We start from the raw sequence: 18,163 nt of genomic DNA on the forward strand, positions 1-18,163 counted from the left end.
ACCAACTTCTACATATGGGGGGCTGTTCTTGGGGTGACTTTCCAGGCACCGAAGGACGCAGCCTGACTCGCCTGGTATTATGATCCACCCCATGTATTACAAACTAGAACTAACAGGCTAGGATGCTCCATTACATTCGATATGTGTTACTCAACTACAGAAATCAGAAAACTTGCAAAGTTACATAAAAAGCCTTGGTAAAACCCTGCCCCTGGCCACACCACAAAGACAAAGGTGGTCATTTGTAATGTTGGGAGCTATGTTTTATTCTAATTTGTTAAAACTAAATATTATATTTAGTGCTAATATAAACGGGGTGCAACGTTTATTGGTTAACCAAAGTAAAAGATTGCGGATACCATTGCTTACCTGTAAACAATGTGTCATCTGGAGCATCTAATGTGTGTTTCTATAATAACCTTTAGTGTTTGGATTGTTCAGAGTGCTTCGTGTGCACAGGTAGACAGCACCTGGCTTTACCTCACTCGCCTAAATGCCTCACTGACTCCAATGGCGTACCCAAGCCTTGTCCCAGACATTGGTGTACAGACAGTATGTCTTACTCCTACTTACGTAATGTTACATTTCCCTCTTTAAGGAAACTGCTTTCCTTACACTTAACAAAAGTATTTAACCACTCTGCAGTCCCAAGATGAAATTTAAACTACGTGGTGGAGGTCACAACAAATCTTATTATTCGTTGTAGAAAATGCCTATTGAAGCAGTAGAAAGTGATTTTCTGGCCTCTTTTCTGGTTGGATCACACTCATATAGTTGTTATAATAAAGCAGTGGTATCCGGTAATCTAGTGTGAGCTTCAATGATTAATGGCAAGCACAGTTGAATCACAAGTCTTTCATGTTGGTACAATGCGGAAGGGCCGTATATTACACCACTTGAACACATTTGAGGCAAAGTGGTAGATCTGGAGAATTCTCTTTGTTTTTTATCCTGATCTTTCCAGAATTTTCCAGAAGGATTGCGCAGCTTGTCCACACAACATGAAGGGTAATACTTGGCAAACTAGCCATGTAGATCATTTGCACCCCACAATCCTTTTTTATAACTCGTGCACAAAAAAAAAATAATTTGGGTATTTTTTCCTCATTTTCCCTTCTCACCAATCTTTCCAGCAGTTTCTCTTACAGATCAATTTTTAGTTAATTAGCAATTACAACCAATTGAACATCACACAATTTGTTCTTCTCATTTCTGGTTTTATCAGTCGCTTTACATGACCTTTACTGTTAGTGTCATGATAAATCAGGTAACATATTTCAACAGAAGAAAGTATCCTTTGTGAGCGGGATCATTGCGAGAAGGCAACCTGTCACATGGGAACTTTTTACCACATGATGATCAGCTGTGAATTAATTAGTTTGCACTTACTTGTAGAAGCATTATTTGGATGTAGATTTAAAGACTGGATGTTAACTTTTATCAGTAAGCTTTAAGTATTTGATCAGATGGCTGGTTTGAAGAACAGCCTTACTGCAGTACTCATACCTGGGAACTCTCCAGATTCCACCCTGTGACTCCGGGTCAAGTGGCGCTTCTCTGGGTCTACTTTTAGTAACATATGATGTGAACTTCATTGTGCTGTAGTTTAAGTGCAATAAAAAATTGACTTCATTATGTATTAAAACCTTATGTTAACAGAATTGTGATGATTATCCCTCTCCTTTAACTTATTTCTCTCTTTTTGTTAAATGATTCTACTTCTTTGATGTCGACCAGCTGGTCCTGGCAGCCCTTATGAAGCTAGGTGAAGAGAAGGAGAGATAACATCAGGAGGGATAATTAATTGATATGCTTATTTTGCTACCTTTTGCCACATAGGTCCGCTCTGTATCAGAATCATTTACACTGGTTACAAAACAAAAGCACAAACTACGTAGTTTTAAATAATTTAGTTATGCAAAAATTGATCATTTGAATGCTTATTTCAGTAGCTAAATATCAGAAAGTAACAAATTATAGGACATTCCATAGTTCTGTTTTTCTTGTTCAAAAATCTATCCCCTTTCAGGCTACTGCACAAAAATATCAGGAACACAAGATATTTTTTACTAGACAGCAAATGAAGCTCAGATCTGCCATTTTATTTTTATTTCTTAAAATATAGTTTAGAATAATGGTTTTAATTGATTGAACATTAAAATCAAGCATTTAAGAAAACTTCAGTTTCTATGGCAACTACTGTGAATATGTGTGCTTAGCTTTGTGTCACATGGCAATTAAGCATTCCCTGAAAACGTAGTAAGGAAAATGTGATGAAAAAAATAATGCTGGGAAGGTTGTGGGCATTCAACATTGCAAGGAATGATGTTTCTAACGATGTATTTGGCTATAAATATCTTTGTGTTTCTCTTTTCACTTTCAGGCCTAATGGATGTATGTTGGCACTGTCACCCAACCAAACATATACAAAGAAAGCTTTGCCTGGAACCCTAATATATTTACTAATACCTCACAACACCAAATAAAGAAACAGGTGCATGTAAAATGCAGTAATTTACATAAACCACAAAATGTCTGTTCCATTTTGAGTTGAGCCATCACTTCTGATTTAGCTTTCTTTGTTCGCTTCTTCATCTTCATCATCATTTTGCCCTTGCAGTTTATGGCGAGCAAATTCCTCAATAACCACATCCTCAGCACTTAAAGATGGATGGAAAGAGAACAGAGTATAAGATCGTATAAGGATAATTTGGTGAGTTGGACAATCAGAGTTAAAAGAAGTTAGTTAGTCAGACATTTTATCTACAATATTGCCACTGGTGGTCTTTATGCATGACTGTACAACGATACCAATTTAACAGTATAATTGCATTGAGAATTGTATGTGGCAGGCTGGAACAATGCCTATGCCTAGGGAGCAGTGGTGTACCTAGGCCGGGGCAGTCCGCTTCAGGTGCCTGCTAGTGTGAGGGGTGCCGCCACAACACTGATGTTCAGTGGTCGGCATGGTGTGTGTACATGGACTCCAGTGTCTGCGCCACAATGTGTTTTATCTGTCAACCAGCCAGCCCTCTCCAGAAGCCGACAGGACTGCTCTATTTCAGTGCTCCCTTGCGTTATGTGCCGGCTATTGATGTTGAGTGATAGGATATGGTGTCACAAGGAAGTCCTCCCACCACAGGATTTAAGACAGAAAAGAAGTGGGATAAAAGTAAGAGATTGGAGAAGGTGAGAGGTGATAGTGAAAAGGGAGTGTGATGGAGAGAAAAGAGAGATAATTAAAAAGGGGAAAAGAGAGAGTGTTTGTGTTTAGAAAGTGTGTGGCTGCAAGGGGAGACATAAGCTACGATATTTGTGTGTAAGGGCAAGTGTGACTGTGTGTAGGGGCAAGCATTTTTAAGTTCCGTGTATATGTCTATCCATAACTATTAATGTTTTGGGCCTCTAATGATAATATAATCATTCACCCTAACGCATTTTGACCAGGGTAACATTTAGTATTGTTTTAAATGAAAAAAATATATAGTGTACTACTTTGCTTAGTCCCCAAACTCTCATGGTCTCCCAAATGTCCGCCATGATCCATGTCCATGCCTATCCGTGCTCAAGTACTGACACCACTCAACACACCTTCGATAAGATGCATTACAAGGCACTCCTTTAAGAGCGTCGGATATGACATCATATACCCGCATTCTGCAGTGAGAACGATGGCTACAAAGGGGTAAATATGCCACTGGTCACAGGTATTCGGTGGTATTTCATGGATGATCAGCACTTACCTTGTTGTGTCTATGAATTTCATGTGTCCAGGCAAAGCAGTAAAAGGGACAAACATGTACAATTTAATTATTTTCAAAAACAGACAACAATGGTGGATTAACCTTTCATTTAAGTATGGATAAAATTTGTACTCAAAGCCCAGTTTGGATTTAGTTGTGCTTCTATGCAAGATACTTGTATAACAGTACTATAAAAAGCTAGAACCCATTACTGTCTATTAGCTTGTGTTAAACCTCAATTTATTTAGTTGATATGCAACAGTTAAAATTATGATACCAAAGTATTTGGTTGAATGACAGCATGGAATATACGTTTCAAGTACACAAAGATTTTATGGAGAGAGCCCAATTAGTAATACTTGTTAAAAATGTATTTTTACTCCATTTCGGCTTATGTGCTTGCCACAGAATAATCAGGCTAATGTACCCCTGGTGCTGAGGGTGTTTCAGCAATCCATCATATATACTTCATACACAACACCTTCCCATCATGTTTTGACACACACCTATTTTACTTTTCTATCAGGATATCATCAGATTAAAAATGCACTCGTAAACGCAGTGGGCAAACAAACTTCCTTTGTCCGAATGTGTGTATTCAGTTAAACAGGCTAGTATCACGGGACTACTTAATCTACACATCCCTTAGACATGTTTATAGGCATTAAACTTACTTTCTGCTGGCTTGGGATGCATCAATGTAAGCGGAAGTTCCACTGAAACATCACTAAAGTACAGAAGCAGAATTAGTTGTTAGAGATCACAAACTTGATACAGCAAATTGTGAGAGGATTGTATGAAACATGAACATGGTTTGAGTATGTAATGGGGGTGCCAGAAAGCTCATAACCGACTCATGTTTTAGGTAGTGGGATGTACCTAACTGTGGTGTGTATACCTTGCAATGCGCGGCTGCCTTGGTGCCATATGCTACCTAGGGACTGGGTTTCACACAGAATCAGTTTCTTCTTTCTTCATGCAAGGGAGAAGGGTTTGGCCACTCCCACTCCCTACCCACTAAAGGCGGTCTTTGTGTAGCTAGTCCCTCCCCCTCACAAAGCCACTCCTTCAGAAGAGGAACAGCTCTGGGTAGCCCACCCTGGGAAGTTTCCATGTATACATAAAATATGTCAAAATAATTATGCACCTTACTTTATTTACCTTGATGTCAGTTCTCCGAGAATGCTGAAAATTAAGTAAACAGATGACTTAATCAACCATATCAGTAAACTATTGAATGTTTCTACATTTATAAACTGCAATGCCTCGTAATGGTACATACCCTCCTCTAGATACCATCAGACTAATTCGAACTTTGTAAGACACCAAAATCCCCATCACTTCCTTATCCATTCCAGGTTGAAGACTGAAAATAAAGAACCCATTAAAGGAACAATTGATGAAAAAAAAGTTCATTTTTATATTAATTCTCCCAGTTAATACCTGCTAAGTCCCTCCCTCTTCACTCAAAGTGGTACCCAGCCTAACAAGTGTCTACGCATGGGTGTCAGGAACAGGATAGGTTATTTATTCAACCCAATCGCATTGTGAAACAGAGCTGGGTATTGCATGTTGACATCCTGAGCAGCCTTTCACCAATGAAGGAGGTCTATAATTAGAGGGTCAGCAGCTTAGATGTAATAAAATTATTTTTTAGGCAAGTGGAATATTATGTGGCAGAAATAGTAGAAGTTAATACTGTGATAGAATTTAAAGAGGCATGGGATCCTGACTATATGAAAAGACTAAGGACCAGCCAAGGTTTGAGGATCTTACAATAGAAAGTAACGGGAAGACTAGATGGCCAAAAGCATTCAACTGTCAAATTCTACATTTCTATGTTTCTCTCTCAAATGAGTTTCCTTCTTCAAAAGGTCAATCTTTTTCTAAAAGCAGAGCACAACAAGAAAAATAACAAAACTTCATTGCTTTAGCTGTACATTTTTGGATAAGGGATATTCACATGGATGCTAACAGACAGAGCAGACATGTCAACACTAACTATAATGTTTTTTACATAAAAATGTGTCTTTAATACAATAAGTTATTTTTATGTGTTTCTATGTTAACTCTATAATACTTCAAAAGTGCAGCATAATTTAGACATGAAGCAGAAGAACATTTACTAAAGGTAGAGTATAAAGGAATGAAGAAGTGATTGCGAAACTATTCTTACATTGTAGATGATGCTAGGTTGGTGTCCCCATGCTTTAGTTTGCCATCCAGGGCCAAGCCTCGCTTCTCTCGATTATTGGCCAAAACAGGAGTAACAGAGTATGTTCTGGTGAGTGCAGAATTTGCTGCTACAGTATCACTGGGATGGTTAGGAGAGTAGAGAGAATTAGGTGAGAAGCTTAAAAGAGTTGGTGAAAGAGATTGCATTACTAATATTATTTTTTAGTGTTTCTGTATGAATCAACATGCAATAGATTACTCAATAAAATGGCTTTACTGATGTTGAATAGATGTCTCTTTAAGTCTATATTCATGTCAGTGGCATTTATGGAATTTAGTATAAAGCTGTCAGAAGAGCAGGACTGTCCCATTCCAGAACATTTTGCTGTTAAATCATTTAATTTTTTTCCTGTTTTTGCTCATGCGACACCTTTATATAAAAAAAAAATATATATATATTTGGTGCTGGTGCTTTTTTTCCATAACATACCAGCCTTTTTAAGTTATGGAAACCTACTATCCCCCACTTCTATGAGGAATATCAAAGTGCAATAGAAATTAATTATTACCCTCAGACATCTATTATTTTCATTATCTGTGGAATGTTTTACCAGATCCCCTTGGCAAACAGTGCATTCCAGTTCTACAAGCCAAGTTCATCAACTTGCTTTATATAGGAGAGTTGAGCTGCTTTTTAACTGATACCTGTCCGTTTAAGTGAAACATCCCACTTGTAATGAAGCAGCAGACCATCTGCTGCTGAAGGATACTTTGCAGCAGAATACGTGCTCTATTATAAATATAGTCCATATAAAAACCAAGTACTGCATATCCTCTGGTTGTTATCAAACACACAGTGTAAATCTTAGAAATAGGCTTTACGTGGAAAAGTTTCAAGATTTTACCCCATCATAAAATGCACATTTCTCTCTCTGTTTTTCACTGACACCCATCCTCTATTCTCTGTTCCATTTACTTACTTAATCTCCAGAGTGCAAACAGTCTTTGTGTACTTGTCCAATGAATACACGACGACATCTGTAACCTGTTCCACTATGGAAGATATGGGTGACGGGTCAGTGTTGCGACTTAACCATTAGAGTGCTATGTATGTTAAGTGATTAAAAATGTACTTTAGACTAAAAGCAGTTGTGACAGGCAGCACTTGTATTGTGCCACACACCATGGCATTCCCCCAACTCACCTGCGATCTTGATTTTTTTCACAATCTTGTTGGTTGTGTTGTTGATTTTCATGTTGACATTGATAGGTTCCCCATGATAGTATAACTGAACAAAACAATAACAACAGGTGTAATGGTCAAGCATGTTAATCAAGTGTGACGTAAAATGACATTGAGAAAAAATATTAAGAGAAAGAAAATGAAACTGTCACCCCATGAGAGACGGTGACAACATAGGCAAGATACATGTGGGAGAAGGACAGAGCGAAGCAACAGAGAGAAAGATGAAACTAATGAGAAAAATCTCTTTAAATCCCATTTTGCCTTTTAGGATCTATGCACTTAAATACAAGAGACTTTAGCCACTTCAGTATAAAATATGTAGAATATAGAAGCAATATGGTCATCTCATTCACTTGGAGGTTTAGTAGCCTTTCTCACACCTCTGCATATCAAGTGAGGCATAATGCGTGAGCGTTTGAGAATGCTAAGCATTTTACTATAAATGAGAGATTTGATTTCATAGCCTATGTTCAGAAGCAGCCTACAAAATGTCAGTACTGTATAAATAAATAAGGTGATGGGCTGTCAGACTATGCTGTGCTCACTTGAATGCATCTGGTGTTCAGTCAGACACAGTGAAGAAAAAGCATATCAAGAAGGAGACTGGCGGTCAGAGAGGAACAGTCCTCTACTGCAGCTTACTATGAAATAACATAACCATATTGTATGACAGGTCTGCATTTACACTACCAATTGCATGTGCCTGGAGCATAAATATCTCCGTGCATGCACCTGGTTTGCCACATCATACATTCACTTTTTTAACATTTGCGTTTATGTTTTGAGAAAATCACTCTGGCGTGGCGGCCTTTTCTAATGCATAGTAATATCAGAGAGCTGAAATGTTCAACTCCCTTCAAGTCTAGTTTTTGAAAGTGCCTCCTAGTCACAGGCCTTTTTTTTACCTGCTTGACAAAAGATAGAGGATGATACATAATATTAGTGTTCAATTCCAGTGTGCCCTTGAGCAGTATGGGCAGAAAGAGAACATGAAATAACCGGAAGCAGGTGAAAGGAAAGAAAAGGTGAAGGGTGGGTTGCCCAGGCCACAGACCAGCCCAGAGGAGGGGACTGGTCCCCTGCGTAGCCTATAAAGCAGGAGGCTTAGCTAAGGGCCGCTTCATTTTGGATTTAAGTACAGCCTAACATTTGTGCCCCCCTGATGTTCTTCTTCTGCATAGGTTTACTGTTTTGGCGTATAGTCCACATTTTTAAAAAGGGTAATGGGGAGCAGGTCAACTCGCCTAGAGTTGGGACAACTTTTCTGTTGGGTTATTTGTTACATTGAAAGATTAAGGATCCATACATTGTAAAAGTTTAATAAGTGGTATGCTCGACCCACCCTGCTGGAGTTAGATTTGCTGCCATTGGCATGTGGCGGGATGTTACCAAATAATGTTTGTGGAGGGTAGTTTAAATTCCCTTAATTAATTATATATGGAAGGGTTACTCAAAATTTCAAAAATGTATGTAAATGAAACATGGTGTGAATTTGTAATGTTTTAACATACAGTAAACACGTCCCAGTGTTTCAGTAAGAAAAACAGCAACCTTTAAATTGCAGTTTAGTCTCAGTGTCTTGTTACTCTTTGCACTGGATTGAAAATATATTATGAGTTATTCAGCACCTCTTTGTCCAGTGAGGCTTCCAGCTGCAGTGGTCGGTCTGACATCATGAATTGGCGTGTGATGTCCGCATGTGGGGCTGGTCCTGTGATCTCAGGTGCATATTGGACCTTTCTAATAATGAGACTCACAGTGTTCCTGTAGAATGTACAATAACACAGACAATGCATTATATTTTGGAAAAAGCTTTTTTTTATCAAACCAACTAAATATGTGAATTAATAAATCTCACTTCACTACATAAATAGAACATAGACTTTTGTGTTTTATAAGACCTTATGCAGTAGGCACCTGGCATGAATAAATGGCAACAAATTGAAAACATACAATGTGATAGGGCAACAGAAGTTTTTTGACTACTCTGCGTCAACTGAGGTCAGTTATCCTGGTAATGTCATTGAAAAGTGGGTATGATAATTGTAATAACCAGTGTTTTGGAACAAACATTCACTACAGTTATTTTAGGAAGGCAGGTTTGTTCTAATAATTAATAACTCTACAAATACTTTCTGTATTTTATGTGATTCCTATTACAGCTGATGGTAAAATATTTTACACAGTTCCAGTAACATAATCTAATCTGTCAGGTTGATATGTACTAAGAAAATAAAATAGTAAATCTTGATTAATATGGGTGTATTCTGTATATTCTCAAAGGTGAGATGTTACTTTATCAATGTAACTATGCTTTAAGCAGGGCTATCTCAGCCTGCCTTGTAAGTGAAGCTTGCCAGGGTTGGGACTTCATAACACACGGCAATGTTGGTGAGCTCAACTCACAGCTCCCCTGCAGACTCACAAATTAGTGACTATACCCCTAAGATTTGCTGTAACGTGAGAAGTGAACAACATTCATACCTCTTGTGGACTTTCTCTTCCAGGGTATCTGCCCAAAATCCTTTTATTTCAAAATCCACCCCACAGGGCTACAAGAGAGAGACAACCAATGAAGGGTATTTTATATTAAATGACAAACTCATGGGCATGGGCACACCATCTAGGTCATAGATTCAGCTTTACATGGTTTGCATGAGGACCTAATACTGCATGGAGATTATTCAGCCTATTTACTAAAGTACTTTATTTTATGTGTGTGCATGCATGCATGCTGTAATTTTGAGATGTTTATGGATAAGAATGAATAATGGAGCTCAACAGGTAATTTTACAGAGCTTCAGACAGGAAACCAGAAAGTATGGGTGCATATTGCCGGGACAAAACAAAATGGAAGCATGGAGACACAAGAGAGTTTAGATAATAGAAAAGAAGTTCTTGGCAACCAGCAACCTTCTCTTTTCATATTGAAAGTCAGCAGATAAGGAAGTACCAATAAGGGTGTCTTATCAGGTCATGTTGTCACTCTGCACTTAACAAAATACTATAAAAATGAGACCTGCTTTTATGATTTCAAAATACAACTTCATAGGAAATAAACTATGATATAGCTATAAGAAATAAACATCCCATTTTCATTTAAATGTTTTGAATTTGTGTTAATTAGTTGTCATTTGGCTTCCTTTGTGAATGTCCACCCTGTGTCTGTTGAATAATTTGTGTTAGCAAAACTGGATGCCTTGCCTATAGGACTTTTAACATTACATTGTTCTTATTTATATACTTCTTAAATATTAAAAATAATCCATCCAGCCCCAGATCCATGGGGTACTTCACTAGTAACTAGATCTCTCTATTGATTGCCCAACCAAACCCTTTCTGGGCTTTTCTCTGATCTCTCCCACAGTATATTGTACCACTATTTCAATTTCCTTAATCTCTCACCTTCCCTGAATCATCGGGTCCTGGTTGAAGGGTGACAGAACATGGCAAATTCTTGGCAATCTACAAAATAAGAGACTGTGAGAAAACTAATGCTATGAAGTAATTTCCGATTATATATATAATTACAATATTAACTTCTCACACTGAAGTTGAATGGGAAGGCATTCTCTCCAAGTTTGGTTCGTAGTTTCTCCTGGAGAGGTGTAAGAGGTTTCTGATCTCCAGGGAGAGGTGGGTACACCTGGCAGGACAGAGAGTACAGATCCTTCCTGTAGCTCAAGCCAATGAGTTCCATGTCATCCCGACCATAGCGAAATGCACAAGTCAGTGTCACAAAAACTGGAAAGAATGGCAAATACAGCTATAAGAATATTTGGAGAAATAATAAGAAAGATGAAGAAAAAAAGGAAGGAAACTGAAGAAGACCCAAAGGAAGAGAAAACCTATAGAAAAATTATAGTGCAGAGGTATTTAAAAAACATTGTCCCAATGGTACCATATAAGCAGGAATAGCAGTCGTGAAGTACCCTCATTGTTGATTTTTATTCAGTCCCTAATTTGGTGGGGATAGATCTTCAAAATCAATGTGTCAATATTAGTATTAGTGGAAGAACTATAGCTGCCAATGCACGACTATATCTGTTTACAGGATATCATTTTACCACTCTGAGGAATTTGGTTTCTTGAGTTTATTTACTAAAGCAAAAGTTTACATAGCTGCAGTTTTAATGCACTCACTTCACCATGCAATATGTTGGGCTAATACCCTCTAGCTTGGTTGGCTCTTCATAATTCATAGTTAAATCAGGAAGATTTCTGGAAAGTAACCTCATCTATTGAACTATAAAATCTTTTAGGGCCAGTTCATTCATTCTTTTCACAGATGACAAACTTACATTTTAGAAAATAAACCCCTCTGGAGAGTTAAATTAAAGCTAACAGTACCGTAAAACGAACTGTACATTGATACTGGTTCTGTTGTTCTGGGCTGTCGTAAATGATTTTGTAGAGCTTACTAGAGTAACAATTTGGAGCAGTGCTAATGGTGGGTCACGTCTCCTGAGCAGTATCACGATTTACCTAGACTGCTGTTAAACATTTGTGAAAGAAGATGAGCAGATTTTGTAATGTCCCATCTAATATGAATCATGACCATGTAGTGTCCCAATATGAGACATTGCACAGTATCAAACTAGCATGCTTATCATTTCCAGTACTGTAACATACCCTCTAATAGAAAAGTGTCCCCCAAATCAACTTGCCATGGAAGCCAGTTGAGTAGCAGAGCACTGTAAGCCTAAAATATTTTTGCTGGAATATCCTTATGTGAAAGTCATCTACATGCAAATTTCTCCATAAAATATATGAATTATGTTGTGTTTTTACTCTGTTAACGGGAGCCTTTTGCAGCTATATTCCTATATTAGCTTGTGAAGCATACAATACCTACCTCTGAATGTTCAAATGAAACAGAAAATCGCAAGCTACAATCAGGTAGCTCTCTACTAACAATCTCATGATACTGTAATGATGGACTAGACAAATATTAGAGAAGTTGTTTTAGATTTAGTGTTCATGTTTATGTAGGTAAAACACCACTACTACTGACCTTTTTTTTCCTTCTGATACTCTGGAGCAATCAGAATCATTCCATCTAAAGAAAGACATACATCAACAATTTCAGTGTCAGTGAATGCTGTCATTGGACAATTAAGGATATTTTGTATACAGCGCTGTGAAAGAAATATTTGCCCTTCCCGATTTCTTCTATTTTTGCATATTTTAATATTTGGCAAAGATAACCCAAGTAAACTCAAAATGCAGTTTTTAATAGCTGTATGTAAAAATAAATTGTTACTAAATCAACAAATTCACCTAATGTAATTATAATATGGTTCAATTTTTCTAGACACACCTATGCATGATTACTGGCAGACCTTTTGAATCTAAACATCAGTTAAATAGAACCTGTCTTGCAAAATGAAGTAGGCTAAAAGGTCTCAAGAAGCATCACATGTGCCAGAATCTAAATAACAGATGGGAAACAGTGTGTAACAGTATGGTTACAAAGCCATTTCTAAGGCTCTAGGACTCCAGCAAACCATGGTGAGAGCCATTATCTCCAAGTGGAGAAAAATTGGAACAACGGTGAACCTTCCCAGGAGTGACTGGCCTACCAAACTTCCTCCAAGAGTAAATCGATAACCTATCCAGGAGGTCACAAAGAACCCAGACTAACATGTAAAGAACTGTAGGCCTCAATTAAGGTCACTGTTCATAATTCCACAATAAGAAAGAGTGTGCAAAAACGGCATTTGTGGGAGAGTTGCAAGGCGAAAAACACCACTAAACAAAAAAAGGCTTGTCTCACAAACGTCTTTATGATCCCAAAGACTTTTGGATAATTTTCTGTGGACTGATGAGTCAAAAGTGGAACTTTTTAGAAGACATGGCTCCTGTTACACAGCATTCCACAATAAGAACATCATACCAACTGTCAAACATGGTGGTAGTGCGATGATCTTGCACTGCTTTGCTGCTGCCGGACCTGAGAGACTTGCCATAATTGATCCTGAAGGAGAATGTCTGTTCATTAGTTTGTTAAAAAAGAAAAAATGGTTCAGCACTCAACTCCCAGGAAGCTGGGTGCTAGCAGGAAAAAAGGGGACAGCATAAACCCTCTTGAAGCATACGAACACTGAAAAGAATCCCAGCACTCCAAACAGCTTCCAATCCTTAGTCAGTTTGTGACCTTAAGCTCAAGCGCAGTCGGGTTATGCAGCAAGGCAATGATCCGAAGCACACAAGCATGTCCACCTGAAGGTTTTCGAGGGGCCTTGTCAAAATCCTGACTTGAATCCGATTGAGATGCTGTGGCATAACCTTAAAAAGCCAGTTCATGCTTTAAAACCCTCCAATGTGGCTGAATTAAATAAATTCTGCCAAGAACAGTGACCAAATTCCTCCACAGTGATGTAAAAGACTCATTGCCAGTTATTGCAAACGTTTGACTGCAGTTGTTGCCAACAAGGGTGACCCTTCTAGTTATTAGGTTCAGGGGGCAATCATTTTTTCACATTGGTGATATAGATTTTGATTAATTTTTTTTACTTTCTATACATAACATTTTTAAAAGTTGTAATTTATTTTTTGTCACGTTATCTTATATTAAAATTAGTTTGATAATCCGATTATTATTATTTATTGTTTTATATAGCGCCATCAAATTACATAGTGCTGTACAATGGATATAACAAGCAGTACATAACATAACAATTTTACTAACACAAACAACAGGTGGGGAGGGTCCTACTCAAACAAGCTTGCACTCTAGAGGTAGTTGGGGTGTATTATACAAGAGGCAAAAGTGCCACTGTTTGGGATGAACCAGCCACACCAGTATAAGTATTGGAGAAGAGGGACTAGGAAAGGTGAGCTAAAGAATATGAGTGGAAGGAAATTAACTTGTAAGTGCGTAGGCGTCCCTAAAGAAGTAGGTCTTGAGGGATTCTTTGAAGGACAGAAGACAGGATGAAAGGTAGCTAAGCCAGGGAAGGGCATTCCAGAGAATAGGGGCAGCCCTTAAGAGATCATGCAAGCATGCAAGAGAACTAGAAAGAGGACAGAAGGAGCTCATTGGATGAGTGGAGTAAAAAGTTAGGAGTGTATGATTGAGATGAGTGAAGAGATGTGAGTAGGGGAACCACTATGGTGAAGAGCTGTGAAAGTAAGAGCGAGGATTTTGAATTGAAACCTGAAGAGCACATCCAGCCAGTGAAGAAACTGAGGGGAAGGGGTCTTAGTAAAGCGATGGGTGAGGAAAATAAGTCTGGCAGTGTTCATGGTGCATTGTAGAGGAGTGAGACGGTATGAGGGAGACAGCTAAGGGTTACAGATAGTCAAGGCTGGAGATAATGAGGGCATGGACAAGAGCCTTAGTGTAATCTTGTGTTAGGAAGAGACGAATGTGTCATCAGCATACAGGTGGTATTGAAAGCCAAAGGTTGATATTAGTTTGCCAAGTGAGGTAGTGTTGAGGGAAGAACAGAAGAGGTCCTAGAACTAAGCCTTGGGGTACCCCCACTAAGAGGGAAAGGAGAGGAGTATTACTGAAGGGGGAGACGCTGTAGTTACGATCAGAAAGGTAGGTTGTGAACCAGAAGAGAGAAAAGTCATGGAGACCAAGATGGTGAAGAGTTTGAAAGGTGAGAAGGTAGTACACAATGTTCAGAAAGGTCCAGTAGGATTAGCATAGGCTAGTGGCTCTTGAATTTAGCAGTGAGGAGATCATTAGTAACTTTAGTAAGAACGGTCTCAGTAGAATGTTGAAAGTGGAATCCAGATTGAAGAGGGCCAAGTAAGGAGTTGGAGTCAAGAAACTTAGTTGGGTGTAAACAATTCTTTCAAGAAGTTTGGAGGCGTGAGGAACTAGAGAGATGGAACGGTAACAAGTATGACATGTGAAAAATGCATAAATAGATGAAATCTGGAAGGGGCAAATACTTGGTTTACAGCACTGCATGATAGCAAGTGTGTTTTTAGATGCTATATTTTTGAGAAGATAGAGATGCACTTACCTATGGGTTCCACAAATTCCACATGATCCACAAAGTCCCTTTTTGCAAGGTAGATGGATAACTGTAATAACAGAGAAGCACAAAACATGATTATACTGGTAGTAGTAGTAGTAGTAAATACTTATTATTATTTTATTAAAAAGCAAAGGTATGCATCTTGTCTACAATAGGTAAACAGGATATAATAAGGAGTGTATAACAACAATTTGACATACAGAAACAAGAGGTTAGGATGGCTCTGCTCAAATGTTTTTTTTAGAGACATCAAATTGCACAGAATTTACTGAAGAGTAAGAGGGCATTTTGGGAAGCAAAAGGGTTTGTTCTGAAGTAGGTGTTTTAAAGTTTTCTTTACCTTGCCATCAGTGCTGGTCTTCTTAAAAACTCTGAAAAAGAATGAATAGGTAATCCATAATTAGAGTCACTGTTGGGTATATTTATTATTTATGTGGATATTCTCTTTGTTAAATGCTCATACTAGGATTGTTTTGTTGTGAAACTGTATTATATATGTAGATCAGATTATTTTGTGTTAGGCTTTTTTATATATTGGTAATTGTTCAATAAAATTCACAATGGTAACATGTTGAAGCCTATCCTTATGGATCATATTAGAATGTGTTGTGTTATCTTTCATTAATTATATATTTCAGATAAATAATTATGAATATTAAGATAGCTAACAATATAAGGCTGTTTCTTCCATCTCCAAACTGTGCTCCTTCTTTTGGAGTAATACTTGAAAGTTTTCTTTCTTCAGAATGGTATGAAGCAATTTTTTTTTTAGTTTAAACTTACTTAGAACCGTCTGCCATAATGACTGATCCAACCTGTAAAAAAAATGACAAAATTGCAATATTGACATATTTAGACAGTTAGACTATGTTATACATTGAGATAGCCTCACCGTGGGTCAATTTGATCTCAGTCTGTCACAGTGCCTTAGAAAATTATTTAAACACATCTGAGCTGGATTTTCTATCTTTTGTCAAGCAGTTTCATATGTTAAATATCACATTTACTCTTCTTTATCCAGTACTTCTCAGATCTTCCCGATTAACAACTCCTGGTTGTAGTATTTGTCCTGCCAAATACTTTCAGTATGAGTTCCCCTTTAATGTTTCATTTCTGATGCTAGTAGTGTAGTCCCCTCTGAACCGGTGCATTCCCACTAGAATTATTATATTTCTGAATGACTGCTTGATTCCCGACAGAAAAATTATATGGAATAATGAGTCGCTTTTGTGATCTTACTTCCACTTCTAATATAATGTGCTCTTGATAAGGACTCCTTTTCCAGACACCATCACATAAATTGTACTGAGCAAATATTAAAACTTAAAATTATGTATTATTCTTCACATCGACATCAACCCCATCTGACTGTGTACGCTCGATATGTATTACGTAGTAATTATTTACACGGCGTATATCTCCAAAACTTTTTCAAAAGAGATCAATGTTCATTATTGATTACATTTAAAACATTTTACTGGATTGTGTTTATCTACAGTTGCATTCTGCTAATATATTACTTACAAATTCCTTGTGGCACACAAACTGTAAATGCTATCATAATGCATATGTCTATATACACAAATGTCCAGTAAATAAATGCTGTAAATTCGCAGATATGGACAATGCATGCATGGGTTTGCAAATCTGTTTATCAAGAGGCAATATACATTAAACAAAGCCATTATTGTGGATACATACCTTGGCACCGGGGATTTATTTCCTAAGGCTGTCTTGTACTTGTATCCTCTGTTTAAAGGCAGCTTTTCATGACCTATGTCTCTCTTCCTTATATAATACTAACCCCCCACTCCAAGAAGGACATCAGATTGGGAGAGAGATATAAAATCCTATTAGTAGAGGATTCCTGTGAGGTGGGAGGCAATAGTAAGAGTGATTTATAAATATACCCCTGAAGAAGCTTATTGAGAAAAGTCCCCAGCAAGATTAGAGGATGAATAACGACACATGGCACATGGTACTTAACTTCTCAACACATCGTCATTAGAGTCACCAGCATGATCTCTTAGAGTCACATTGACACAAAACATGCACAAACATACAGCCCTGGCAATCCCTACACAATATATTGCAAATATGTTTGGCACTGAATGTAATTACCAATGAAAGAAATTCACACATTTCTTATTTCGCAGTGGGTAGAATCTGTTTAGTTACCAGAGATCATGAAAAGTACTTGAATCTATGTCTTTTAGGGAGTAGAGACTAAACAGCTGTTTAGGGCTCCAGTTGTCATAAAGAAGCCTCTTATAGGATGAAAAGAAGGTACTAATATAAATTGACATAAATGTGTCATTATATTATGTTGCCATAATGTTGTTTTTTCTTTAAAGCAAATTTCTGGGCATAAATATTGCATTCTTTAGTTTATGCTAAATTATTATTTTCATGACTTTTGATAAAGGCATAGTTCAGCCATCATAAAGACTTTAATACATATGATAGTTGTGAGGGCCCTTTACGTTTTCCGTTTTTCTCCACTTTAACGTATTAGCCATGAAGGAGATGTCAGCTCCAGCACTGGCTCTGCGAGCAGTCTGGCAGAGTCAAATGAGACCTCATGTGGCCCTACATAGGCAATTAGTGAGATGATTTTAATGCCTACTATCTTTTAAGCATATCTTCCCAGGATCGGCTACTTGGAGCCCCCTTCTGGGAGAGTGGCTTTATGAAATGGTCAGGTGGCCCACACACAAGTGCAGTATTAGCTGTGTGTAGGGGTGGGGCTAGCCCCAAACAGCCAGGAGGGAAGTGGGAGGAAAGTGGGTGGTAATAGACAGGAAATGGGCATAGAGCGGGTGTGGCCAAACAACACTCCCATGCCAGAGAAGAAGCTGACCAGGGGGAAGCAGGGCATCACCTGCAGACTCTGGGTCAAGCTCAGTAAATCAGGTTCAACCACAATGTCTGATAGTTTTGACGTGTCATAACCTCAGTGGCATTTATTGTGCTGTCTCTATGTTCTGCCCCCTCCCCAGGTG

General features: G+C 38.0%; 1 protein-coding gene across 1 annotated transcript; it reads right to left on the reverse strand.

Annotated features, from left to right (window-relative positions):
- Positions 1–2,087: 2,087 nt before the first annotated feature.
- ARR3 (arrestin 3) lies at positions 2,088–16,944 on the reverse strand. Its single transcript, XM_053474011.1, has 16 exons — positions 16,863–16,944; positions 15,945–15,976; positions 15,502–15,532; positions 15,147–15,207; positions 12,179–12,223; positions 10,712–10,908; positions 10,570–10,629; positions 9,649–9,716; positions 8,793–8,928; positions 7,123–7,207; positions 6,899–6,971; positions 5,920–6,057; positions 5,026–5,109; positions 4,905–4,928; positions 4,418–4,470; positions 2,088–2,660 (listed from the first exon to the last, which is right to left on the reverse strand). The coding sequence occupies exons 2-16, from the start codon at positions 15,959–15,961 to the stop codon at positions 2,386–2,388; spliced, it is 1,347 nt and encodes a 448-aa protein (XP_053329986.1). The 5' UTR covers positions 15,962–15,976; positions 16,863–16,944; the 3' UTR covers positions 2,088–2,385.
- Between the last annotated feature and the right edge of the window lie 1,219 nt (positions 16,945–18,163).

Source organism: Spea bombifrons, chromosome 8 (assembly GCF_027358695.1).
Source record: "Spea bombifrons isolate aSpeBom1 chromosome 8, aSpeBom1.2.pri, whole genome shotgun sequence".
NCBI classification, from domain to species: domain Eukaryota; kingdom Metazoa; phylum Chordata; class Amphibia; order Anura; family Pelobatidae; genus Spea; species Spea bombifrons.

Excerpts from the sequence above, each read along its gene's own strand:
- ARR3 (XM_053474011.1), bottom strand. Across the intron at positions 6,972-7,122 it reads GAAAAAAATCAAGATCGCAG|TGGAACAGGTTACAGATGTC; the intron begins GTGAGTTGGGGG and ends TATCTTCCATAG. Across the intron at positions 2,661-4,417 it reads GCATCCCAAGCCAGCAGAAA|TGCTGAGGATGTGGTTATTG; the intron begins GTAAGTTTAATG and ends TCCATCTTTAAG.